At 35.3% G+C, this 27,153-nt stretch overlaps 1 protein-coding gene across 1 annotated transcript; it reads right to left on the reverse strand.

Moving 5' to 3' along the window:
• Positions 1-3,103: 3,103 nt before the first annotated feature.
• LOC122753437 (centromere protein S-like) lies at positions 3,104-3,528 on the reverse strand. The gene is given in 2 exon segments (XM_044000831.1): positions 3,104-3,297; positions 3,300-3,528. Coding segments are annotated over 2 exon segments (423 nt in total).
• Positions 3,529-27,153: the final 23,625 nt, after the last annotated feature.

Genomic DNA, 27,153 nt, shown 5'->3' on the forward strand with positions numbered 1-27,153 from the left:
GTTAATCAGTATAATTGGTTTCTTTTGTAATTCTATATATTTCATTTTATACCTCTAAAAGCATTATTAATGATAAGGGTTCCACAGATTTACTCAGGCTGCCAAAGCAGTCCATTACACACACACACACACACACACACACACACACACACACACACGCATTTTTTAAATCCCCCATATAAAGCCTTTTATGTTCCAAATGAAATAAAGTGTTTTTTTTTACAATTGAAAAAAAAGTTGTCTTCTAAGAGCTTTCTTTCCTTTCTTTTTTATCATCAGTGACACACCATGTCCCTCCAGTAAAAAGGAAGCCCTGTGAGAACACGGATCATTTCATTTTTGTCTCCAGACTGAATGCCAAAGAGTGTCTCATGGATGTTGTTGTTGTTAATTCATTCAGTCGTTTCTGACTCTCCATGACCCAGTGGACCATAGCACGCAAAGTCCTTCTATCCTTTACTAATACTGAAAGTCTTTCCAAGTTCATGTTTATTATTTCCATGGATATTATCTAGCCATCTCATCTTCTGCTGTCCCTTTTTTTCTTTTGCCTTCAATCTTTCCCAACATCAAGGTCTTTTCCAATGAGTCCTGTCTTCTTATTATATGACCAAAGTATTTAAACTTTAGCTTCAGTATTTGACCTTACAGTGAATAGTCTGAATTAATTTAAGTATTGACTGCCTTGATCTCCTTGATGTCCAAGGGATTCTCAAAAGCCTTCCTTTGCACCACAATTTGAAAGCATCAATTCTGCAGCACTCAGCTTTCCTGATAGTTCAACTTTCACATCCACACGTTGCTTTCTGGAGAAAAAAAACATGGCTTTATACAGACATTTGTTAGCTAAGTGATGTCTCTGCTTTTTAGCATGCTGACCAGATTTTCCATAGCTTTCCTTCCAAACAGCAAATGTTGCTGTTTTTTGTTTGTTTGTTTGTTTGTTTGATTGATTTTCATACCTAAGTGGTATGTCTGCAGTGATCTTTCAGCCCAAGTCTGACACTGCTTCCATTTCTTCTCCATTTGTCAAGAAATAATGGGACGAAGATCTTAGTTGTGTGTTTTTTTTATGTTAAACTTCAAGCCAGCCTTTACACTCTCCATTTTCCCTCTTCATTAAGAGACTCTTTAATTCTTTTTTTTTTCATTTTCTGCCATTAGAATGCAATAATAATAGTTCACACATCTGAAATTATTGATATTTATCCCAGCAACCTTAATTACGGCTTATAATGCATCCACCCTGCCATTTCACATGATGTACTCTGCATGTAAGTCAAATTAATAAAGTGACAACATACATCCCTGACATGCTCCTTTTCCAATATTAAAGCAATCAGTTATTCCATTTTCAGTTCTAACTGTTGCTTCCTCTGGAAATAAGTAAGATGATCTGATATTCTCATCTGAGAGATCCATACAATCCTAGGTGTTAGTGTAGTCAATGAAGCAGAAGCAAATTTTTTGTTTCTTTCCTGGAAATCATTTTGCTTTCTCCATAATCCAGCAAATGTTAGCAATTTGATCTCTAGTTCCCCTTCCTTTTCTGGTAATTCTCGGTTACATATTGCTGATGCCTAGCTTACAGAATTTGAAGCATAACCTTGTGAAATGAAAGAAGCATATGAGATGAGTTGCAATTCTTTGGTAATTTGAACATTCCTTAGCATTGCCCTTCCTTGGGCTTTGGATATAAACCAATCTTTTCCAATCCAGTGGCCACTGTTGTACTATCCAAAATTGCTAGCATATCAAATGTAGCACTTTTAACAGCAATATCTTTTAGAGTTTTAAATATCTCAGCTTGAATTCCATCACCTCCACTATCCTTATTGTTAGCAAAGCTTCCTAAGCCACATTTGACTTCATTCTCAGGGATGTCTGGCTCTAGACTAGTAACCATAGTATCATGGTTATTGGTGATGTTAAGATCTTTCTTGGATAATTTGTTTTCCTGTATTCTTGCCACCTCTTCTTAATCTCTTCTGTTTCTGTTAAGTTCCTACCACTTTTGTCTTTTATCATTGACATTTTTACATGAAACATTCCCTTGATATCTCTAATTTTATTGGAGGATCTCTTCTTTTTCCCATTCTGTTGTTTTCTTCTATTTCTTTTCATTGCTTATTTAATAAAACCGTATTTTCTCTCCTTGTTATTCTCTGGAACTCTGCATTCAGTTGGGTATAACTTTCTCCTCCTTTGCCTTTCACTTTCCTTTTTTCCTCAACTATTTTTCTCATCAGACACCATTTTTCTTTCTTACTCTCTCCTTTTTTTTCCATTAGAATGTTATTTTGTTGCTGCACCCTCTACGATATTGTGAACCTCTGAACATGGTTCTTCAGACTCCATTTACCAGATCTAATTTCTTAAATCTATCCATCATCTCCACTTCATATTCATAAGGGATATTATTTGGGTCATAATCTATGGTTTGATAATTTTCCCTGCTTTGTTCAATTTAAATCTTAATTTTGCAATAAGAAATGTGTGATCTGAGCCAGAATCAGCTGTGTTGTTTTAACCCACTGTATAGAACTTTTCCACCTTTAGCAGGAAAATATATAATCGAACTGATTTCCATATTGACCATCTAGTAATGTCCATGTGTAGAGTTGCTGTGATATTCAATGGTTTGCCTCGGATGTGAATAAATATCATGGTCTTTTTTGAGATTATGCCCTAGTACTGCTTTTCTCATCCTCTTATTGAATATAAAGGCTACTCCCATTTCCTCTAAGGGATTCTATTTTTTTTTAGTTGGCTGCAAAACATTTTATTAATTAAAAAAATTAAATCCATCCTGGTCCAACCCTGCTTTCTCAGTGTTCCAATAAAGGCACCAGAATATCATGCTTAAACATTTCCAGCCTTCTTAGGTATTAAAGTTATTAGTCAACTATTTGGGGTAAGAACAAGGTTAGCCCCCAAATGCCCACCAGCATCTGTTTTCTCTCCATTCATCCCCTCATCTCTTTGAGGAAGAGTAGAACTTGTGGAATAGCAATTGCTGTCATTGTCTGCAATTGGCCCCACTGCCGCCAGCAGCTGGAGGAGAAAGTATGCAGAGGTGGCAGGAGGCAGCCATGATTTCATCTCAATCATCAATTTCCATCCCAGTTACTACCTGTTTATTAGATTTTTTTTTGTTTCCTTCTTCTGCCTTCTTTTTCTTCTTATCCTTTTGTCCCTTGTTAGCCTGAGAAATCTCTGCACTTTTCTCTATGATGTAATTTACCAATGAGCTACTCCTGCTTAAGAGCTTCATGTCCTCCATGTCAATTGTGCTTTTTTGGCGTGTCTGGCAAACATCTCAAGGTAGTTGGCAAAATGTTCACACTGCCGAAAGGTGACCATGGAAATGGTCATGATGGCTGGCTCGGTGAACTTTACTCCTTTGGCATATGCAGCTCCCTGGGACATCGAGCCCACCATGTAGTGGATGGCTGCCTTCAGTTTCTGGATGGGCATGAGCTGCTGCTGAACCTCCTCCTTCTTTTCCTCTTGCTGCCCTCGTTCCATGGCAGCCACTGCCTCCCCTAAGAGATTCTTGACCACAGTAATATATAAAGTAATTATCTAAATTAAGTCCATCCATTTCTATCCATTTAAGTTTATTGACACTTAAGATGTTATTGCTTAATCTTTCCATCTCCTGTTTGACAACATCCAGTTTACTTTGGTTCACAGATCTTACATTTCAGCTTCCTATGCAGTATTGATATTTATAGCACTGGATTTTCCTTTCGTCACCAGATATATATGTAGCTGAGCTTCCTTTGATCTTTGGACCAGCTACTTCATTAGTACTGAAGTTACTTGTAGTTATCCTTTGCCCTTCCCCAGTAGTGTATCCGACACCTTCCAAACTGAGAGGCTTGTCTTTTGATGTAATTTCTTTTACTACTTCATTACTGCAATGGTGTTTTCTTAGCAAATACACTGGACTGTTTTTTTTTCATTTTCCTCTTCAGTGGATCTCCATTTTTCAGAATTCTTCACTATGACCAGGTTGTCTAGGATAACCCAGTGTAGCATATAGCTCATAGTTTCACTGAGCTATGCAAGCCCCTCGGCCATGAGAAGACAGTGATCTAGGGGAGGTAGAGTGGGGTGCCCTGCACATAGTATGCATTTTTAAAAGTCTATTGGAGGGGCAGCTAGGTGGTGCAGTGGATAGAGCACTGGCCCTGGAGTCAGGAGTACCTGAGTTCAAATCTGGCCTCAGACACTTAACACTTACTAGCTGTGTGACCCTGGACAAATCACCTAACCCCAATTGCCTCACTTAAAAAAATAAAGTCTATTGGACTGAATTGGCAAGAATGTTGAACTTTGCCAAAAGAACTATGTCCAAATCTTTGGCCTTCCCCTTACTACTTATGTGATGATGGGGAAGGTGCATCACATTTCTGAACCTCAGTTTTATCAACTGTAAAATGAGCATAATACTGCTAGTGGTAGCTTCAGCTTGTCAAAGTTCTTCCTAAAAAGCAATAACTAGACTGAAACACAATACCCAATGTGTGGCTTCATCAATACATTGAGAATATAATCTCCTATATTCTGGATACTATGTCTTTTATCACAATAACTTTGGGATATATAATTCTGTAGTACTGACTCATAATGCATTTTTAGTTTGCTGAAACTACCAGATTTTCTTCATATGATATTATGTCTTTATTTTGTCTTTAACTTTAGGACAACACAATCATTATTGAATCAGTACTCAGAGTGATCAATCCCTTAGTCCATGTACTTTTGACTTTCTTGGAACTTTATTGAATATTTAATCTCTACAGAACATGTCCAAGCTGCCCAGGGATGGCTGTGCAAGTCTAATTGTTCCTTATATTGCTTTTTTGTTTTTTGTTTTTTAGTGAGGCAATTGGGGTTAAGTGACTTGCCCAGGGTCACACAGCTAGTAAGTATTAAGTGTCTGAGGCCAGATTTGAACTCAGGTACTCCTGATTCCAGGGCCGGTGCTCTATCCACTGTGCCACCTAGCTGCCCCAATTGTTCCTTATATTACTTCCATAAGGCAATGGAGCATACTATGAAAGAGAAAAAAACCCTGGTTTACTCTATGATAATGAAAAGATGGATGAAAAGATGTTTAAGGCATAGACCTAAAGCAAGAAGGAAGCTGAGATATCTTCTGGTCCAACCAAGGAAACCAAGGGACCTGGCCTTTTAACTCTTTGCAAAGTTGACTGATATAATAAGTAGAGGAGCTGCCTCTGGTTCCAAATCCAGTTTTCTTTGGCACAGATATAAACAAATGTGGTAGATCATTAGTTAATTTGTAGAACTGTGTTATTCAGACATGGAAAGGACTGTGGAGATTAATTATTCGAATCTGCTTATGTTACAAGTGAGGAAACTGAAGCCTGAGGATCATAATTATTTTTTACAAGGTCAGTCAATTAATAAGTAGCAGAGATAAGCAAGATTAGAATTTAGTTGTTTTGACTTCAAAGGGGGAACCCATAAATAATGTGATGGGGGGACATGGATTGATAAAAAGAAACAGGGTGACTCAAGACTTTTAGGAAATGTAAAATAAAAACAAACCGGTTTATATAACCATCTGCTACATTTATGCAAATATAAAAGCAAAAATATTTTCTAAGGTGTTTCTGATAGACTACAAATCAATCTAAAAGTGTGAGGTTCTAATAAACTACATTTGTGAGCATCATTTAAAATTTATATCCTGATTTTAATCTCAGCTCCCGGATTTGGTTTTCTGTTAGTGTTTATTTACTCAAGTGTATATACTGCAGACATATAGTTTTATACGTGTTGGGAACTTTACCTCATGACAAATGCATATGTAAAATGCCAGAAAGGAAAACCCTTATCTGCTAAAAACATATTTGTTCCAGAATATCCTAACCCAAAGGGAATGGGAGGGAGGATAGAAAGGGGGGAAAAGGAGATAGTGCACTGGCAGTGTTGTCTGCCTTTAGTCAGAGCAAAGAGACAAGGAAATAGGTAGCAAAACACATAACATGGTCTGATACAAAGAGTACATTTTTTTTAGAAAAACAAAGGGAAACCAGAAGGTTATTATGAAGTTCAATGAATAAGGAGATGAGTATATCCAGCCTTTTCTCATACCTATGAACAGGTGACTAAGATAAAGAAACATAACTCCAGGACACAGGGATGTTGTGATTACTTTTTACCAATACAATTCAGAATCACGATCACATAATTTCACCATTTAAAAATGACCTCAGCTCAATGGCTATGGATTGCTACTTATATATGAAAAAATTCCCAAGTCATTTTTTTAGCCTTTACCCAAAGATCTCCAATGAGAGAGAATCTACTACATCCCAAGGAAGTTGATTCCACTTTGGGATATCTCTAATGATAAGCAAGTTTTCCCTTATACCACCAACTCAGGATGGTTGAGATATTAGTTTGCTTCATCTAGCCAGTTTCAAACTGGAAATTTTTAAGAGCCCTCAAGAATAGATATTTAATTTCTCGCTTTGTTTAAAAAAGCAGACAACACAAACCCTTAGAGGTGGTAAGATATTTACTGGGAATAAAACAAATAGTCAAAAACCAGGAAACTAATCTTATGCATTCCTGAGTTCAGAGTATAATAAAAATAATTCCCTCCAAGACTCACATCAGTAGAGAACGGTCTTGCCACCCCTGCTCAAAAAGTATTCCAGCAAATATTTACTCTCTGATTTTATATTTCAAGACCCCATGTAATTCTTGACTTTCCTGATCTCTACCACAACTCAGGTTGGCTTTGTTGTTGTTATTGTTGTTGTTGATTCTTTTGTGTACATATAACTCTAAATGATCCCATGGACTTTGTCCATAGGGTTTTCTTGGCAAAGATAAATGAGTGGTTTGCCATTTCCTTCTCTGTAGATCTCCATTTTACAAATGAGGATCTGAAGCAAATAATGGTTAAGTGACTTTTCCAGTGTCACACAGCTAGAGACCAAATTTAAGCTCAGGCTTTGCTGAATCTAGTCCCAACACTGTACCTGAAGTCACTCAAGTTGACTAGCACTGATGATCTTCATTCTTCTATGATAGTCATATTTTCCATGGAGTTTTGACCCCCACCCCATTTATAAAGGAAACTTCTTTCCAAACAACATCAATAATCAATCAGTATATATTTATGGAATGTCTACTATGTACCAGGCATTGTTTTCTCTCTATCCTCTCCTTCAAAAAAAAAAAAAAGCTACTAAGCTCCTCCTATGAACATGGAACAACTAATTAGTTTATGATCAAAAAAGGAACATGACTAGGCTGTATATTGTCACATTATTTAATTAACTTATATGCAGAGTACACCATGCAAAATGTCAGACTGGATGATGTACAAGAGAAGACTTTTGAGAGTCCTTTGGACAGTGAGGAAATTAAATTAGTCAATACTTAAAAATATTAATTCAGACTATTCACTGAAGGGTCAAAAACTGAAACTGAACTTTAAATACTTTAGTTGTATAATGAGAAGACAGGACTCATTGGAAAAAATAACTTGATGTTTGGAAAGATGGAAGCCAAAAGGAAAAGGAGACAGCAGAGTAGGAGATAGCTAGATAATATCATGAAAACAATTAACATAAACTTGGAGAAACTTCCAGAAATAATAAAGAAAAGAAGGGCCTGGTGCTCTATGATCATGAAGAATAAGATAAAACTGCACAACTGAATGATTGAACAAGAAGAAATGTTTTACGTGCTATGGAAGAAGTTCTAAAATTTTCTCATTTCATGGTATAATTAATATCTAAATATTTTTCCAAAGGTCCCAAAAGCTAAAATAAACATGAAATAATTCATTTTTTAGTTAGCTTCAAACAATTTACTAAATATTCCCCCCAACAACTAAGTAGCCAATTTTAAAAACAAAAATTGAAAGAAAAAAAATGAATTTTTATTTCATTATTAAATTACCACTATCAATTACTAAGAGGATCTATGGGCCTATTAGGTACTGTACAATTTCTCAAAACTTACAATTAGACTAGATATTCACACCCACATTTCCATTTCTACATTGATTTTTCATATGTATGTTGCCTTTTATCACAACCACTAAAACCCAGTTTTGTAAAGTTAATACAATTGAGAAAGTTCAAGAAGTTACTGCTGTAGTCAAAAATATAAGAAAGCAAAAACATCCCAAACACTTGAGAAGGTCATTGAAAGGATTTTAATGATCTAATGTTGAAACGGTGAATTATTCAAATTAGTAGTTCAACTTGTAATGTTTAAAATCTATATTATGTTGTCTAAAAAATCTAATGTGTGGTCACTTTAGCAACAGTCTTTGGGCATTAAGCATTTATTAAAACATACTAGGTATTAGAAAAAAAAAAAAAAGAAAGAACATGTGGAGTTAAGAAAAGGCCTATCTAGGGGCAGCTAGGTGGCGCAGTGGATAGAGCACTGGCCCTGGAGTCAGGAAGACCTGAGTTCAAATGCGGCCTCAGACACTTAACACTTACTAGCTGTGTGACCCTGGGCAAGTCACTTAACCCCAATTGCCTCACTAAAAAAAAAAAAAAAAAAAAAAAAAAAAAAGGCCTATCTAGCCTAGAGTTCCAGCCTGGTCTGGTTCTTCCTCAAGTCCTCTGCCACGAGCCTGATTGAATCATGAACTTTTCAGCAAACTGAGTATAGAAACTTTTTATAGGTCTGGAGCACAGGTGGTCCTTACACACTGCTTCAAGTTGATTGGTTGAGAGTGGTCTCAAGTTAATCAACCTTAACTAGGTTCAACTTCTGAGAACAACACCCTACACAAGGGCCGGCCAGGTATGGTCCTGATTTAATCATGCTTAATTAGGTTCTCAGTCTCTCAGTCTCAACCAATTCAATCAATTTCAAATCAATCTTCAGGAGGGGCTCCTGGGCCCCCATTATTTTATCACAAAATGATACCTGATGGATGCAGAGTATTACTGTTTCCCTCCAAAATTTAAAATATGTTGTTGTACCTTTGTGAGTTTGCTGTGGGATGTGGCATGTCAGGGCAAAAAGTATGAGGATCATGGAACTAGAGCTACTAAAAGACAAATGAATGAGAATCTGTCTTCAAGGAACCTAAACTTACTGGGAAAAAGGAAGAGGAAACTCCAGTATATTCCCAAATAAACAAATGAAAAGTAACAAGAGAAAAATGTGCCAACAATTAGGAAATGAAATAAAGTTTCCTGTAGGAGATAATGCCTGCTGCGACCCATGTAAGAAGTCAAAAAATATGAGAGGCAAAAGGTAAAGTACATTCCAGGCTTGGGTAATAGTCTTTGAATATCACAGTTACAAATTTAAGAGGTGGAATTGATATTAGCAGTCATTTACTCTGTCCCACACTCAAAAGAATGCACCCTATAACTTACTTAACAAGTAATTCTCCACCCTCTGATTAAAGACATCTTGTGGGTGATAAGAAAGATCCACTCAAATACCATGGAGCCATAATGAGGATCACAAAAGATTTATCATCTACCATTATAAAGAAGCAGAGAACTCAGAAGATGATATTATAGAAGGCAAAGTAGCTAAGATTACAAACAAACACAACCTACCCAGGAAAAGTGAGTATGCAACTACAGGGGGGAAATGGATATTTAATAAAATAGAGGACTTTCAAACATTCCTGATGAAAAGACTAGAGATATACAGAAAATTTGACATTCAAACACAAGACTCAAGAGAGGAATAATAAGGTAAACATGAAAGAATAATCATAAGAGACTAAAGGGAAATTGTTTATATTCCTTTCTGGAAATATGATACATATGACTCCTAAAAATATCATTATTAGGGCAGTTAGAAGAAGTCCATAGACAGAGGACATGAGTGTGAGTGATTTATGTTGGGATTTTCTAAAAAAAATGTGAAGGGATAAGAAAGAGTGATGCCATGGGAGAAGGGGGAAGGGAAAGGTAGAAGGAAATTTTCTCACATGAAAGAAGCACTCAAGGAAGAACTTTTATAGTGCAAATGAAAATAGTGTGGGTGATAATACTCTCATCGTAACTGGTTCAAAAGTAAATAAGATATATAAGCATTCGGTTGGATATAGAAATATATCTTATCCAATAGAGAAATAATAGTGGAAGGGGATGGAGAAGGGGATGGTAAAAGAGAGGCTGGATTATGGAGACAGTCATCAGAAGCAAGACATTTTGGTGAAAGGACAGGATAATAAGAGAGAGAAAGATAAATGGAAGCAAAATGGATGGAGAGTAATCATAACTGTGAATGTGAATAGGATGAGCTCACCCATAAAATGGAAGTGAATATCAGAATGAATTAGAAACCCGAATCCAATAATATGTTGTTTTTATTTGAAACACTTGAAACAGAACACACATATATGTGTGTATGTATATAAATATATATATACATATACATATATATATACATATATATATGTAGATCTATAATCTATCTATATCTATATCTATCTACCTATCCATATTTAATAAAGGCCTGGAGCAGAATCTACTATTCTTCAGCTGAGGTAAAAAGTTAGCAATCACGATGCCAGACAAAGCAAAAGCATGAATAGCCCTAACTAAAAGAGATAATTAGGGAAACTACATTTTGATAAAAGGTACCATAGACAATAAAGTAATATGAAAAACATTGTGGCAAGTTTCTTTGCTAAAGGCCTCATTTCTCAAATATATAAGGAACTAAGTCAAATTTCTCAAAATAAGAGCCACACCCCAATTGATAAATGGTCAAGGAAAGGGAACAATTTTCAGATAAAGAAATCAAATCTTTCTATAGCCATATGGGGGAAATGCTCTCAATCACTATTGATTAGAGAAATGCAAATTAAAATAACTTAGAGATACCTCCTTATACCTATAAGAAAAAACATGAGCTATAGGGGATGGAAGAAAATAGGTAAACTGTTGGTATAATTCTGAACTGGTTTGACTGTTCTAGAGAATAATCTAGAATTATGCCCAAATTGCTATAAAACTATGGATATGCTTTGGCATGGTTTAACTCTACTAGGTCTTTGCCTACATAGAGATTTTAGAAAAGGAAAAAGACCCATATGTACAAAAATATTTATAGTATCTTTTTATGTGGTGGCAAAAAATATTGGAAATTGAGTGGATGCTCATCAATTGGGGAATGGCTTAAGAAGCTGTGGCATATGGTTGTGATGAAGTATTATTGTGCTATAAAAATGAAGAGGAGTATGATTTTGGGAAGGGGGGAATCATACAGCAAGACCTATATATAAGAACTGAAGTGAGAAAAACTGAGAGATCATTGTGCACAGTAACTGCAATGTTATAATGATGATCAACTGTGAAAGACTTGGCAGGTCTGATCAATACAATGATCCAAAAAAATTCCAAAGGGCTCATGGTGAAAAAATGCAATCCACCTCCAGAGAGAGAACTGATGAAGTCTGAGTGTAATTAAATTTAATTTTCTCACTTTTTAAAACTTATTTTGTGATATGAATAAGATGGAAATATATTATGCATGATTTCACATGTATGATGGATATAATCTTGCTTGCCTCTGTAGTGGGTAGGTGAATGGGGAAGGGAAGGAGAGAACTTGGAACTTGGTTTAAAAGAAAGAATGTTTGAAATACATAAATAATATTTTTTAAAAACAGATAAATTTACCTCTTCTACCCAACTGCTCCTACTTGTGTTTTCTGGGTCCTTAGAGAGCAAGTCTAATCTCTCCCTTCTAAGACATCCTTTCAAATACTTGAAGACAGTTATCATTTCCTCCCTGAGTCTCCTTTTCTCAAGACTAAACATACCTGCTTCCTTCAACCAACCCTCATCTGCTCTGAGCTCAATGCCCTTCAGTATTCTGGTTATCCTTTTCAGGAGACTTCAGGTTTCCAATATCTTTATTAAATTGTGATGTCCAGAAATGAACATAACACTCTACATTAGTTATAATGAAAACAGAGGACAGTAAGATTTTTCACCTCCTGTAGCCTAGAAACTATCCTTTTATTAACATAGTTAAAATTATATTAGCTATTGCTTATTATATGGACTTTACAACCTCCTAAAACTCCAGATCCTTTTGGGAATTTGGCACAATTAGTTTAGAAACAACTCATAGGCCAGCTTGATTGTAACAAAAAAAAAATGAATGAATGGAAAATGAAATTAATTTGGAAAAGTGAGTAAGCCAAACAATGGAAGACTTTAAAAGACAAAGTAACTTATTTGTATTTTATCCATAAGGCACCAGGGAGTCAAAATTTTTTTATTAGGGCAAGAATATTGTTAGAACTATATTTTAGGGATATAATCACCTTTGTGGAAAATGGATTGAAAATGGAAGACACTACTAGAGTCAAGAAAGCCAATAAGGAGGTTATTATTATTATTATTATTATTATTATTATTATTATTATTATTATTATTATTATTTTGGTGAGGCAATTGGGGTTAAGTGACTTGCCTAGAGTCATACAGCTAGTAATTGTTAAGTAACTGAGGCCAGATTTGAACTGAGATCCTCCTGAATCCAGGGCCGGTGCTCTATCCACTGTGCCACCTAGCTGCCCCAAGGCTATTATTATAATACAGACATGTGTTGAGAACCTAAAGTAGTACAGTGGCTATGTGGTTAGTAGAAGGGAATTAATGTGAGAGATGTTATAAAAGTAGAAACTGGCAAATCTTAGTGATTTATATATAATGGATGTGGAAGAAGAAGGTGTCATGATTGATTTTGTGACTATGCACCTGGATGATTAGAAGGATGATAGTATGCTCAATGTGTAAGAAAAGTATGGAAAAGCAATGGGTCAGGGATAGGGGGTGCATAATGATTGCCAGTTTTGAAAATGTAGACTTTGAATGTTGATGAAAATCTAGGAGAATGTTTCAGGCAATTTGTAATGTCAGAGTGGAGTTTAGGAGGCTGGGGCTTGATTTTGAAATTTAGAAGATATCTATAGAAAAAACAATTGAGAACAGAAGTTAGTGAGATGTGGTCTGCTATAGAGTAAGGAGAACTAGTACAAAACCTTGCAGAAACTCTCATGAATAAGAAATTCTGAGTCTAGTTGTCCTGTGAAACGAGTATCATTGTCTTAACCTATATAGTTACCCTATAACTATTCCCACAATCTACTCTGCTTTTACAGGGTTAAAAGTCCTATGGTGGGCAGAAGTTCCATTTACTGGAATTTGGAATGATTTTACTTTTATTCTTCCCTAATACATTTTATCTGTCTTCAGTTGCATTGTACATTTAGAAGCACTCTGGATACAGGAAATGATCATTATGGAAATGAATAAGAGTCTGGTTTCTATTCAGCTCCAAATATAATTCAAACATGAGCTGATTCCGAATCAACACATAAAGCAAACCAGAGCTTTTTCCTTTTGTGGAAGAGTGCTGATGCTGTTCCTAACTGTGAGAAAATACGTTCCATAGAATGATCCGAGGGTAGCAGAGGAACAGGGCTATGAACTAATGGGCTGCTGGGGACTCGGTTTTCTTCTGATTCAGCACCATTTCATGGATGAAGTGGCAAGGAAGATTTTATTTTTGAATTATAATGCCAGGGAGTAAAGAATATGTTTTAAGTCAACTTCCTTTCCAGCTTTTCCATAATTATAATAATAATAATAATAATAATAATACCAAAAATTATAATAGTAGCAATGTATTTTCAAATGACTCAGAGGAATAAAATATATGCAATGTCAATAATAAAAATACTAATTCTTATTATTATAGTATATAGCCTTTATTATAATTATACTACTCTGTCTTTGAAAAGTAAATGAAAGCCTTAAGTTCTTAAAAATTTTACTTTCACACTTGAATATTAATATTATAACAAAGAAATAACTTTTTCATAGATATAATTAATTCTTCCATGAAATATATATAAACTCTGTTCAATAGTTTTTTCAGTTGTGTCTGACTCGGCATGACCCCATTTGGGGTTTTCTTGGCAAAGATACAGAATGGTTTCCTATTTCCTTCTTCATCTCATTATGCAGATGAGGAACTGAGGCAAACAGGGTTAAGAGACTTGCCCAGGACCACACAGCTAGTAAATATCTGAGACCAGATTTGAATTCATGAAGATGAGTGTTTCTGATTTCAGGCCCAGCACTCTATCCATTGTGCCTCCTAGCTGCCCATATGTAAACCAGCTAAGTTTAATAATGCGACTGTAAGAAAGACCCAGAATACTTTCCTGCATTTTTAAAATTCATTTCGGGGGACTAGAGAGGAAAAAAATGCATTTTTTCAATTCACTTTAACATGTATGCATTGAGCATGATCTATGTAACCCCCCTGCATTGTGCTAGGCACTTTACAAAGAAGTTTAAGACAGGCTCTACTCTCAAGCAGTTTCCAATCTAGTTGGAGAGACAAAATATCCTTATGTAAAAGAATTAGATATTACATGGGTAGAGCTGCTACTTGATGGGAAGGTGGAACAAGTGTAACATGCATTTCAATTAGACAAGTATTTCTTTAGCATTTAATCTGTGAGAGTCCAGGTGTTAAGTGCTGATTATAGACTGATAAACATGACAAACCCTGCTCTCATGTCATACTAGGGAAAATACATGGAAGGCATAAAAAAAGGGAAATTGAAAGTACAAAAAAGAAGTTGGAGAAATTTAAAAGGAAGGAGGTCACTTTCAACAGATGACAGAAAAAGAAAGGCAGAAAATGATTATTTTGTATTTGTGTCCTATGTGAGTGATAATTTGCATATGAAGAAATAAAGAATGAAAATAGTTGAGAATTGAAATCCAAGATAAATGAAGGGATGGTTGAAGAATAACTAATTGCCTTTATTGAGTTCATTAATCATGAACATAATAGGAAGATATTAAATGACCTCATAGATGTGAAAGCTATCTAGAAATAAGGATCTTTAGAATCATGGAGAATAAGGCAAGAATGGCAGAGTTGGTTATTGATAGAAAAAAATAGTAAGAAACAATCATAATGGATTTGTCAATTCATTAGAATTGTTTCTTACTATTTTTCTGCTTTTTTTGCTACTTTTAATGGGGGGAATGAATGAGGGGACTAATGATAATGATTCCAATAAAAGAGAGGGCACTGAAACATTTGGAAAATTCATTTTAAAAAACAGATGGTAGCACAGGCAAGTAAGAGTTTTTGAAAGTAATGTATTGAATTCATCATACAATTTCAAAAGTGTAAGCAATATGACATTGAGAATTACAGTTTTCACATATAATCTTTTTGTGTTAGTCTTGTAGGGACCAATTTTTAATTGGGGAGTGTTTTCTATGCAGCTCGCCCCAATATTGGGGCAAGGAAGGAGACTAGCAGCCTCCCTCAAAAACAGAACAGGATTTATTAACAAGAACAAACTTAAAAACACAAGCAAGATCAGTAGAATTAAGGGAAAGGAAATAAAATAGGGGAAGGGAAATGATACAACCTGAATAACACCACTGCCCAGGAATCAGCTGAGAACATATGGCTGCGTCCTGTCACCTTTCAGCTTCAAGCTGGAATGGTGAATCTCCTCCCTTCTTCTTGCCAGCATACCCCAGGCTGACCACATGCAGCCCCAAGCCAATTGGCTGGCATCCTTGACTGACAGTCACATGATTGCCCTCACTGGGCTTCCAGTCATTATAATTTTGCCAGTCCCATGTAGTCATCGACATGAGGTGTCAGTGCCATGGTGACAGCTACAACCAGTGGGTGGAGCACCATGCCATTTGTGGAGGTGCTGTGCCTGAGCCCCAGCCCAGTGGGCATGACAGGGTTTTTTTAAATTCTAGTCAAAAGATGGGGTCATAAAAACCTCAAATAACAATCAATTCCTTACATTCTGTAGCTATGCATACATTCTTTATTGGTATTCATTTCTTCAAAAATACATTAATAAAATAAATAGTTGTAAAAACTTAGAAATTGAAATTCTTAAGAGCTAGCATAGCTACATCAAGAATATTCCTTCATGAGGCAGCTAGGTGGCACAGTGGATAAAGCACTAGCTCTGGATTCAGGGGGACCTGAGTTCAAATCCAGCCTCAGACACTTGACACTTACTAGATGTGTGATCCTGGGCAAGTAACTTAACCCTCATTGCTACACAAAAGAAAAAAAAAGAAAAGAAAAGAAAAATCCTTCATACCAAATTAATCTCATGTCCTTTTTTGACTTGTATATCAGGAGGATATCATAGAAATACTATGTGTAGGTAATACAAAGCAATTTACATCATCCCTTTCAATGACTTTTGGAATATTGAAACATAGGCTTAGTGACCATATAGTTAAGTGGATTCATAATTGGATGTACAGAATTCCAAAGAGGTGCCCAATGGCACCTGCACTGCACTGCATCCTGTTGTAGGGAAGTATTTAGTGTAATACCTTAGGATTCTTTTTAAGATACTTATCATATCTTTCAAGAGCTTCTACTCTTCTCCAATTGTCCAAAGCAAATAACTTCACCCATCATCTCTTCCTTTGCCTCAGCTTCAGAGGAAGATGTAGTGCTCCTCCTTGTCAGTGCTACTGTCTTTATTTGTGCCCTTTATCATGTTCCCCCCTTTTCCTCTACCAGTTTGACCCTTTGATCACATCCTCTCCTTAAAATTATGACAACTAAGTAGAACAGTGATTAGAATGTTAGAACTGGAGTAAGATTGAAGTTCAAGTTTAACCTCATGTTGCCTTGGGCAAATCACTCAGTCTCTGTCTGCCTCATTTTCCTCATATGTAAAATAGGGATAACAAGCATGGCCTTCATAGTGAGAGTTATGAAGATAAATTATGTATAAAACCATTTGTCACATTAAATAGGTGCTTAATAAATGCTCATAACCTACCTCCTTTTAATTTTCAACCACTCCTCATTTACTGTCTCATTTACTGATTCCTTCAATAAGAGCCCATAGCCTATATTAAAAACAAAACAAGGGGGCACCTAGTTGGCACAGTGGATAAAGTACTGGCCCTGGATGCAGGACGACCTGAGGTCAAATCCTGCCTCAGACACTTAGCACTTATTAGCTGTGTGACTCTGGGTAAGTCACTTAGCCCTCATTGGCCTACAAAAATAAACAAACAAAAACAAAACAAAACAAAACCAATAAACAAAAATCACCTAACATCACTTAACTCTCTGTGCATAACCTCAAGCTATTACCTTATGTCTCTCATCTCCTTGAGAGTAGGGGATTTTCATTGTTGTCTTTTCTATCTCCAACAACTAAGCCATTGAGTTCCATACAGTAGGTGTTTAATAAATGTTTGTTGAAACTGCAAATTACTTACCTATATCAGAAATACAATGATCCAGGACAATCCCAAAGGATTTATGATGAAAAACGCTGTCTGACTCTAGAGAAAAAACTAATGGTGTCATAATAAAAACTGAAACATACTTTTTCAGTTCCTTCCTTCCTTCCTTCCTTCCTTCCTTCCTTCCTTCCTTCCTTCCTTCCTTCCTTCCTTCCTTCCTTCCTTCCTTCCTTTCTCTTTCTCTTAATGCTTTCTTTCAGAAAATGACTAATATGGAAATGTTTTGAATAATTTCACATTTATAACCTATATCAGATAGGCTACCATGTCAGGGAGGAAAGAGGGAAGGAGAGAGAGGGAGGCATAGAATTTGGAACTTAAAACTTTTTAAAAAATGTTAAAATTGTTTTTACATGTAATTGGGGGAAAACAAAACATTTTTAAATGTTTACTAAATTGGAGTCAATTGAATTGATTAGCAGGAAAAGAGATAAATTCAATTTTGAAGCTCAAATGAGTTTCCTAGATTACATCAGTTACAGTGGATTGTCTGTCCTTTGATCATTCCTTCCTTTGATCATTAAGAATATTTTCCACTTTTATTATTAAGAGAGAAGTGCATCCTTTTATGATCTACCTTGTACTCCCCTCAATAACTAGAATTCAATTAATAAAATTACAGAATCCCAAAGTTGAAAGAAGCCTTAGATGTCCCAACCCTTTCTGGAAGCAATAGTACCTTCTACAACATTTTTCATAAATGGTCATCTAGCATACATTTAGTGAATTTTAAAGAAATTCTTCCTTATATTGACAAAAAAAAGTCTCCTGTTAGCTTCCAACCAGTCTTCCTGGCTCTGTCTTATAGGACCAATTGAATTAAATATAATCCCACTTTTTCCTGAAGGAACTTTGAATTCTAAAGAACGTGATCATGTTGCCCCATATGCCCACATTTTCTATTATCTTAGCTACAATATATTCCCAATTCATTCTTTGGAAGTCACAACTTCAGGTCTCTTCACTATTTTGTTACCCTGGATGGAATCTAATCAAATCTGTCAATTTCATTTCTAACCAAAGATCCCAGAACTGAGTGCAATAAATATGATATACTCCAATTAATTCATTTTAATTCATTTGGCTGCTAGATCACTGAAAATTGAAAGGCACCTTGAAGATAATTTTGCATTTTACCTGGTAAGTGAACCTCCTCTTTTTCATTGAAGTCCCTTTTCCCCCCCTGAAACATTATACACAGTTTTGCTGGGTAGGTTATTTTAGGTTGTAGACCCACTTCCTTTGCCCTCCAGAATATCATATTCCATGCCCTCTATTCCTTTAATGTACACGCTTCTAGATCTTGTGTTATCCTGACTATGGCTCCACACTATTTGAATTCTTTTTTTCTAGCTGCTTGTAATATTTCCTCCTTGACCTTGGATCTCTGAAATTTGGCTGTAATATTCCTGGAAGTTTTACTTTTGGGATCTCTTTCAGGAGGTGATTGGTGAATTCTTTCAATTTCTATTTTGCCTTCTGCTTCTAGAATATCAGGACAATTTTCCCTTAATATTTCTTGGAGTAGTAATAGTATGCTCAGTACTCTATCCATATAGAGATCTTACATAATGGTCTGTATCCACAGACTTTCCACCTCTGCAAAGGAGTTGTTTGATGTTTCTTTCTATATATCTTCTTTGAGCCAAGCTTATTATTCATAATTTCACAGCACTCATTTTTTATTCTTGTGGTAGTTTTTGATATTTACATTTATGTAGATATTGTAAATGTTGTTTTGCTGGTTCTACTTAGTTTGCTTTATATCAGTTCATGTAAATATATCCATACTTTTCTATATTCTTCATGTTCTCCATTTCTTAAAAAAGTTATATGTCACTATGTTTCTGCACCATGATTTGTTTAATTATCTCTCAGAAAATTGAAATCTATTTTCTTTTCCATTTCTTGGTATCACAAAAAGTGAAACTATAAATGTTTTTCTTTATGTGGAACTTTTCCTTTTGTCAATAATTTTTGGATATGTGCTAAACAGTGTAATTTATGCATTAAAGGCCATATATATTTTTGCTTTTATTAATGCAGAATAATTTCAAGAGCGAGAGAATATTCATAATTTAGTTGATTTTTTAAGGTATTGTGTAGGATGTAGTATCCAAGCTATGATTTGAAGAATACTAATAATTTTGCAAGATGGAAAGTGGAAGGAATGAATTCCAGACATGATGGATGATGTGCAAAAGGCTGGAGGGAGGATATAGAATGTCACAATTAAACAACAAATAGCAGGCTAGTTTAACTAGAGTGAAAATTGCGTGAATGGAAATGATAGACAATTACCAGAAAAGCAACTGTGGATAGGATTGTGAAGAACTTGTATGCCAAGCTGAGGATCTTTTTTTTTTCTAGAGATAATAGCAAGCCAAAAAGATTTTTTTGAGTAGAAAGATGACATAATTGAGTCGTTAGGGATATCAGTTTTGGAGAAACCAGAGATAGAGAGACCAATTAAAGGTATTATAACAGTCTTGGTGAGAAAAGATGAATGCTTGAATTAAGGTGTCTAGATAGAAGAAAATAGATGAGTGAGAAATTGTAGAGGTAGATGTCTCCAGTTCTTCATATCTCTTACCTTAGTTTCCTTCCCAGATTTGATCATCAGAAGACAAAGAATAAACTATTTTTAAGGGGCCCTTCCTTCCCCTTGAACCAGATGCTGTTGGTATCCCCCTTTCCTTCCACACTTCATATCAAATCTATTCCCTTTCCTTTTCCTCAGTCCACCAACCCAAATGCCATAAAAGGGAACCTGAGTGTCCATTCTGCTCCAAACTCTTGACCCACTACTCCCTTCCCAATTGTTTTATATCCTGGGTCTCTAGCCATTTTTGTGAAAGGGGTGTGTGGGGGGGAATATGGTATATGATGCCTTCATTCTAAGAGTTTACCTTCTTTGGAGTCTATAATATGTTAGTAGATATAAATCAATGTTAATTTGAGGAGGGAAAGAACACTTATAAATAGGTACATCCAGAAAGGTTTTGGACTAGAAAGTGTCACAGGTGATGAACCATAAAGGAAGCTAAAAATACTAAAAAGTAGGGTGAAGAGGATGTGAATTGCATACAAAGGGAATAGAATCCACAAAAGTAAGTTAGAATGGTTAATTTAGGGAATACCTAGTACACTAGTATAGCTGACGCTTAGTATATGAAGATCAGTGATGCACAAAACAAAAACTAGGAGGTATTTTGAAATCTTTTTGGAAAAGGCTTTAAATATTATAATTTTTGTATTTTTAAATAATGTATTTTATCCTGGAGGTAATACAAAGGCACTAAAAGTCTTTAAGTAGGGAAGAGATAGAGACAGACCTGTGCCTTATTGTGTGTGTGTGTGGGGGCATATTTTGGTAACTGTGTGAATGATGGAATAGAGATGGGAGTGATTAGAAACAAGGGATACAATTAGTAGTCTTTTTCAAGATTTTGGGGAATAGGGCCTGAACTTGGATGGTGCCCATTTGAATGAATACAAAAAGATGTAAGCTATATTCTATAGGTGGAAGTAACATATTTTTGCAACTGATTGGAAATGGATATGGGGAAAGAGGAAGAGTCAAGAGTCAAGGATGACTGAAGAAAAAAAAAATGTTCCTTCCTCTCTACTTCCATTGGCACATTACTAGTACTGGCCCTTAATACTTTCCATTTCCTCTTTTTCCTTCCCATTGTTAAAACAACTTCTAGAAAACTGGACTTTGAGGGGCAGCTAGGTATCACAGTGGATAAAGCACTGGTCCTGGATTCAGGAGTACCTGAGTTCAAATCAGGCCTCAGACACTTGACACTTACTAGCTGTGTGGCCCTGGGCAAGTCACTTAACCCCATTGTCACATAAATAAATAAATAAATAAATAAATAAATAAATAAATAAATAAATAAATAAATAAATAAATAACTGGACATGGAATCAAGAAGACTTTAATTCAAATCCTGCCTGGACACAGGTAAATTACTTAGCTTCTCTAGGCCTTAGTTTACTCAGTTGTAAAATGAATTAATTGCCCCCCCATGAAGTAATTGGACTTAATAGCCTCTAAGATCTGTTCCAGTTCTAAATCTATGATCCTATGACACTACAGCATTTTAATCTTCCTTATGGTTAAAAATAACTTTGTATCTTCTTTGATAAAAATCCTATAATGGCTACCTCTTTCTTACTGAGTAAATTTCAAAATTTTGCCAATATTTCTGGGCTCACTCCACAATCTAATGAATACTGGACCTTTGCAGTTTTATTTTATACTATTCTCATCCAGGGTCTCAATCAATTACATAAATAATGAACAAGAATTTCTTAAGTACCAGGCACTGTGCTAGGCACTGGGATACAATGGCATAAAAGAATAAGTGTGTGCCCTCAAAGAAATTACATTTCACTAGGAAAATAATATACACTCATGCAAGTATATACAAACTTTAAAAGAAACAAAAAGTAATTTTGTGGGGAAGATGCAGCTTAGAGATCAACTTTGTGCTCTCATCCAATTAGTTTTGCTTTCCACATTGTATTTACCCCTTATGTTCTTGCTTCTATTCTATTGGACATGTGCTTACAATTTCCTTATGTGTAGAATTCCTACTTTTCTCCCATCTGATGAATTAGTAGCAATACTGGTGATAATAGTAGTCATACATATTCTGAATTCATTATTATTATTAAATGTAGTAATACCAGTAGTAATGGGACACCTAGGTGGTGTTGTATAGAGTGTCCACCCTGGGGTCAGGAAGACATGAGTTCAAATGTGACCTCAGAAACTTAATTCCTCTGTGACCCTGGGCAAGTCATTTAACCCTCTTTGCCTAAGTTCCCTCATCTCTAAAATAAATTGAAAAAAATGGCAAAATACAATTTCTTTGTCAAGAAAACCCTAAATGGGGTCACAAAGAATTTAACACAAATCAACAATAGCAATAACCACTAATAATAATAATTATTATTATCATTATAACTAGAATTTATACAGCATTTTAAGGTTTACAAAATGTTTTATATGCTATCTTATTTGATCCTCACAATAGTTCTGTGAGGTAATTATTACTAATATCCTTAATTTGCAGATAAGGAAAGTGTGGCTAAAAGACTTTAGCAATCTGCTCAGGATCACACTTCAAGCAAGCATCTGAAGCTGGATTCATACTCAAATCCTCCTGACTCTAATCCCAGCACTCTATCTACTGTACCTCGGACTACCCCTGTAACTTAGAACACTACAGAGCTGCCAAAGTTCTGAGAGGTTAAATCACTTGCCCTTACTTCTATATTTGGTATATTTCAAAGACAAATTTTGATTCAGGCTTCCTTGACCCTGACTCCAAGACTGGCCCACAATGTGGTGCTCCATATTGTCTCTTCTTGATTTCTTAACCAACTTTTGGGTTTCAAATCATTTCTTCTACAATGTTTTCTCTGATATCCTGATCTCAGTCTCATTCTCCCTCCCTGGGACCTCACAAAGTCATTTTAAAATGCTTTTCTTGTGCATGTGTTATTAATTATTGAATCTTATTATGAACCTTGTTACTATATTTTTAGCTCCAGGAGGGCAGGGAAAATACAATAGGGGAGTAAAAAGAGAAAGAAAGGGATATGGCAATGATGGCAAGTACATCAAGATACAGAGTATTGTAGCTATTTAAAAGGGGTTGAATATCAATCCTTACTCATGAATTAGACTAAATTTTCGACTGCCAGATAATAAAATGATACAGTAAGTAGAATGTGATCAACTATATATTGCCAAGAGTTCAACATCCTTTTGAACTTACAGCACTGAGCCAGGAAAGTTCCATTAACCTACCAATTTGACTTGGATTGCCACACAAATTAGTAGTAAATTAAACTTATTTCACATTGCTTCTACTCACACACTCAATGTTCCACCCAAACTAGCCTACTTGTAGGTCCCTAATCATGTCTCTCTAGCAGCTGTAGTGGCAGCAGGAGTAGTATAAGCCATTTAAGTATATAACAAGTCTAAGAGAAAATTGAAAATAAACTAAAATATCTTCTTACCAGGTAGTTTCAGTGTTGAAGATTGATTAATTTTGACATTAGTAACTTCCAAAAAACATTTTAATTAAACCACCATCAGAAACTGAAAAAGAAATAAAATGGGCCTTCATCAGCACACATACCAATGTACATGCTGTATTCTCCCTCTTTTCCAGTAGAATATAAGCTCTTTGAGGGTAGAAGGGCATGCTTTTTGTTTGTTTGTCTGTTTTTGGTCATTGTAACCTTAAACCAGTGGTTATTAGGCTTTTTTGTATGTCATTGATTCTGACACTCATGCAATCGTTCTCAAGTTTTCTGCCTCTTGCTGACCTGTACTTTTGTTGTTGTTTTTTAATTTATTATTTTTTTTGTGGGGCAATGGGGGTTAAGTGACTTGCCTAGGGTCACACAGTAAATGTCAAGTGTCTGGGGCTGGATTTGAACTCAGGTCCTTCAGAATCAAGGGCCGATGCTTTATCCACTGTACCACCTAGCTGCCCCCACTTTTGTTGTTTTTGATCCCCTAGCTGACACTCTTTTTTGAAGGTTCCAGGATTTGTTTTCACTTGATCCATGTCCTCTCCATATAGAGGTAAATATGTCCTTCAAGTCTACCCATCTATCCTTCAACCGATTATTTGCCTAAGGTCCCTAACTTTCACTTTTTTAAAGCTTTATTATTCACCAGGTGCAAATTTAAGATAAGGTTCCTCCAACTTGCTCCTGTTTTACCAATAAAACAATACACCTCCTTTCCTCCATTCAATAGACTCCATTGACTCCATATTTCCTCCAGGATCAAATATAAACTCTTCTGATGCATTCTTACCTTTCCATTCTCCTTATACTTTACTTACTAGATTATATACTCTACCTCCATTACAATATGAGCTCTTAGGGGCAGCTAGATGGCACAATGGATAAAGCACTGGCCCTGGATTCAGGAGGACCCGAGTTCAAATTCAGCCTCAGACACTTGACATTTACTAGCTGTGTGACCCTGGGCAAGTCACTTAACCCTCATTGCCCCACCAAATATATATATATATATATATATATATATGAGCTCCTTTAAGGGAAAGGCTGGATTTTGTTGTTGTTTGTAACTGAAGCACTTAGCAGAATGCCTAACATAGAATAAACACTTAATAAATGTTTTTGACTGATTTTTGTTATGTAAGATTATTTCCATTAGCTTCTTGGTGGAACAATTTGATTCATGTATACAAGAAAAGTACTTTCCATTTATAACATTTTATATAGTTTCTCCCAAAAATCATAGATCATATTTAAACTGAACTAAGAGTTTTGGGAAAGGATATATTTTTATAAACATAGATATTTCTATGTATTTTCATCCAAACATAACTGCTAGATTAATCTTCCTAAAACATAGTCATTCAAAATGTTATTCAATATTGAATGAATGAAAGTTGAATAATTTGTCCAATAATTGATGAAGCCCTTCCATTGTGTATAGAATAAATTACATACTCTCTAGCCTGGAATTCAATGATCTTTACAGTATGGGTTCAACTAACTTGCTTGGACATTTCTTTCTGTTCATCCCATCACATTCTAGGCCATCTAGTCTATTTACCACACCCCAACCATACACTTTACTGTCCAGCTTTTGCTCTTTTTTCCATTAAAATCCTACCCAAAATGACCTTTCCCCCTCTTTCCACCCCTTTAAATTCAATCTATCCTTCAAAATCAAGTTCAAATTATTGTGTTTCCATGAAGCTTTTCCTGATTATCCTAGTGCACAGTAATGTGAATTCTTCTGATGTCCTAATAGTACTTCTTGTCTACACTACTTGTTTGGAAATTAATTATGTATGTTTCCTGATGTTGCTTTGGGCTATTTGTTTCTTCTATTATTATTTAATTTTCCACATATTTTATGTGCCATCCCTCAAACATCATATAAGATGCTTGAGGTGAGGGACTATGTATTATACTTCTTTGAATTTCATGACAATATGAAATAAAATACCCTGTTCTCATATTATGTGTTTCACAAACATAGTCAGATGGATGGATGAACCTTCAAGAATAACATTACTCATCACAGACATTGCTATTTGGAAATGTAAGAAAAGTTCTATTAAAGGAACCATAAAGAATAAGAATTTAGTCTTGCTTTGTAAGCTCTGGCCTTTGTACATTGACTGGCTCATAGTAGGTACTTAATAAATTCTTGTTGACTTGAATTAATTAACTGCCAGAAAAATTATATTGACCTTTATAAAAAGGGCAACAACCATAACCCAAAAATGATGAGATAGGCTTTAGTAAAGTCTTAGAAAACTGGGTCATAAGTAAGACTGAATTATTTTTTAATCAAAAGTCCCTGTTCAAACTATTAATATTTCTAAAATGTTTTATTTTTAAAATGAAATAAATTAGCCAATACTACACTCACTGTAGTCCAGGTTTGTTGTTTTCATGTCTCTTTTTATCTATTTGGAGAAAATATCCTTGCCAAATATGAGTGGCAGTAGGGAAATCTGATAAGAAAGAAAAAAATACACTAAATAAATCATTCATCCATTCATTCAGTAAGTATTTAATGAATACTTGCTGGCTAGGCACACGGCACTGTTCTAGGTGCTATGGAAGATAAAATATAGGAAGAAAACCTGGGCATTTCCCTAATAAAATTTATAATAGAGTAGAAATTATAAATTGAAAAATAAACTACCCACTAATTTGACATAATACAAAGTAAAATACTAAGAGTGTAAGATAAAAGATAAAATAAAGTTTTTTAAAAGTTCAGAAGATGGTGAAATTACTTCTGGCTAAGAGAAATCAAGGAGAACTTCTTAGGGGAAAAGAAATTTGAGCTGAGTTAGGTCTCTTAAGACTAGTGGATATGTAGTAAATGGCCTTTCCTATAAATGAAGCAAAAGGTAGGGGAAAAGTATTAATCAGGAATAGGATAGGTAGTAGATCTGTGAATTCACTGATAATTCACTGAACTCCAGGAAAATGAAACTCCTACTAATGTCGATCAGCACCTGTTCTATACCTTACATTTTTAGAAAATTGCATAGATCCTAAGGTTACCTGACACATGGCAAGTATGCTCCAAAGGCTTCAACAAAGATCTTTTCCTGAGCTCTCTATTCAGAAAGCCATAATATGTATGAGAATTCATAGAGAAAAAGACAATCAATCCAGTTTGGTTATAACAGGGTATACAGAATGGTAAGTGGGATAAAGTTGTCAAAAGTCAATTTGATACATCATTGTTACAGCTCTACAAGGGACCCCAGAGACCACCTACTCAAACCCTCTCATTTTATAAATGAGTAAACTGATGATTGAGGATGCTAGATTGAACATTCAAAAGACACAAAAAGTATCAGTGGTGGGATTTAAACACAGACCCTCTAACTCTAGAGAACATATTTTTTTTCCAATATATCATATTAAAACTTGTAGCTTACAAATAATGGACTTGTATCCATATGTTGTGATTCTATTGCCACTGTATAAATCATGGCATAATATGTTCACATACTAGGCACTTCCACACAATTCAGTATTACCCACTATATGCTAGTCCTATACTAAGCAGCATGATGCAATGGAAGGGTTGGACTTGAAATCACAAGACCCAGTTCAAATTCTGACTCTGGTACATATTACCTGCATGACCAGGAATAAGTCATTTAATCTCTCTGGGTCTCAGTTTTCTCATTTGTAAAATGAAGGGGTTGTACAAGATGACAAAATTCTTTTTTCTTGTTAAATTTTATGTGATTTCTTTTGT

The sequence above is a fragment of the Dromiciops gliroides genome, chromosome 4 (assembly GCF_019393635.1).
Source record: "Dromiciops gliroides isolate mDroGli1 chromosome 4, mDroGli1.pri, whole genome shotgun sequence".
NCBI classification, from domain to species: domain Eukaryota; kingdom Metazoa; phylum Chordata; class Mammalia; order Microbiotheria; family Microbiotheriidae; genus Dromiciops; species Dromiciops gliroides.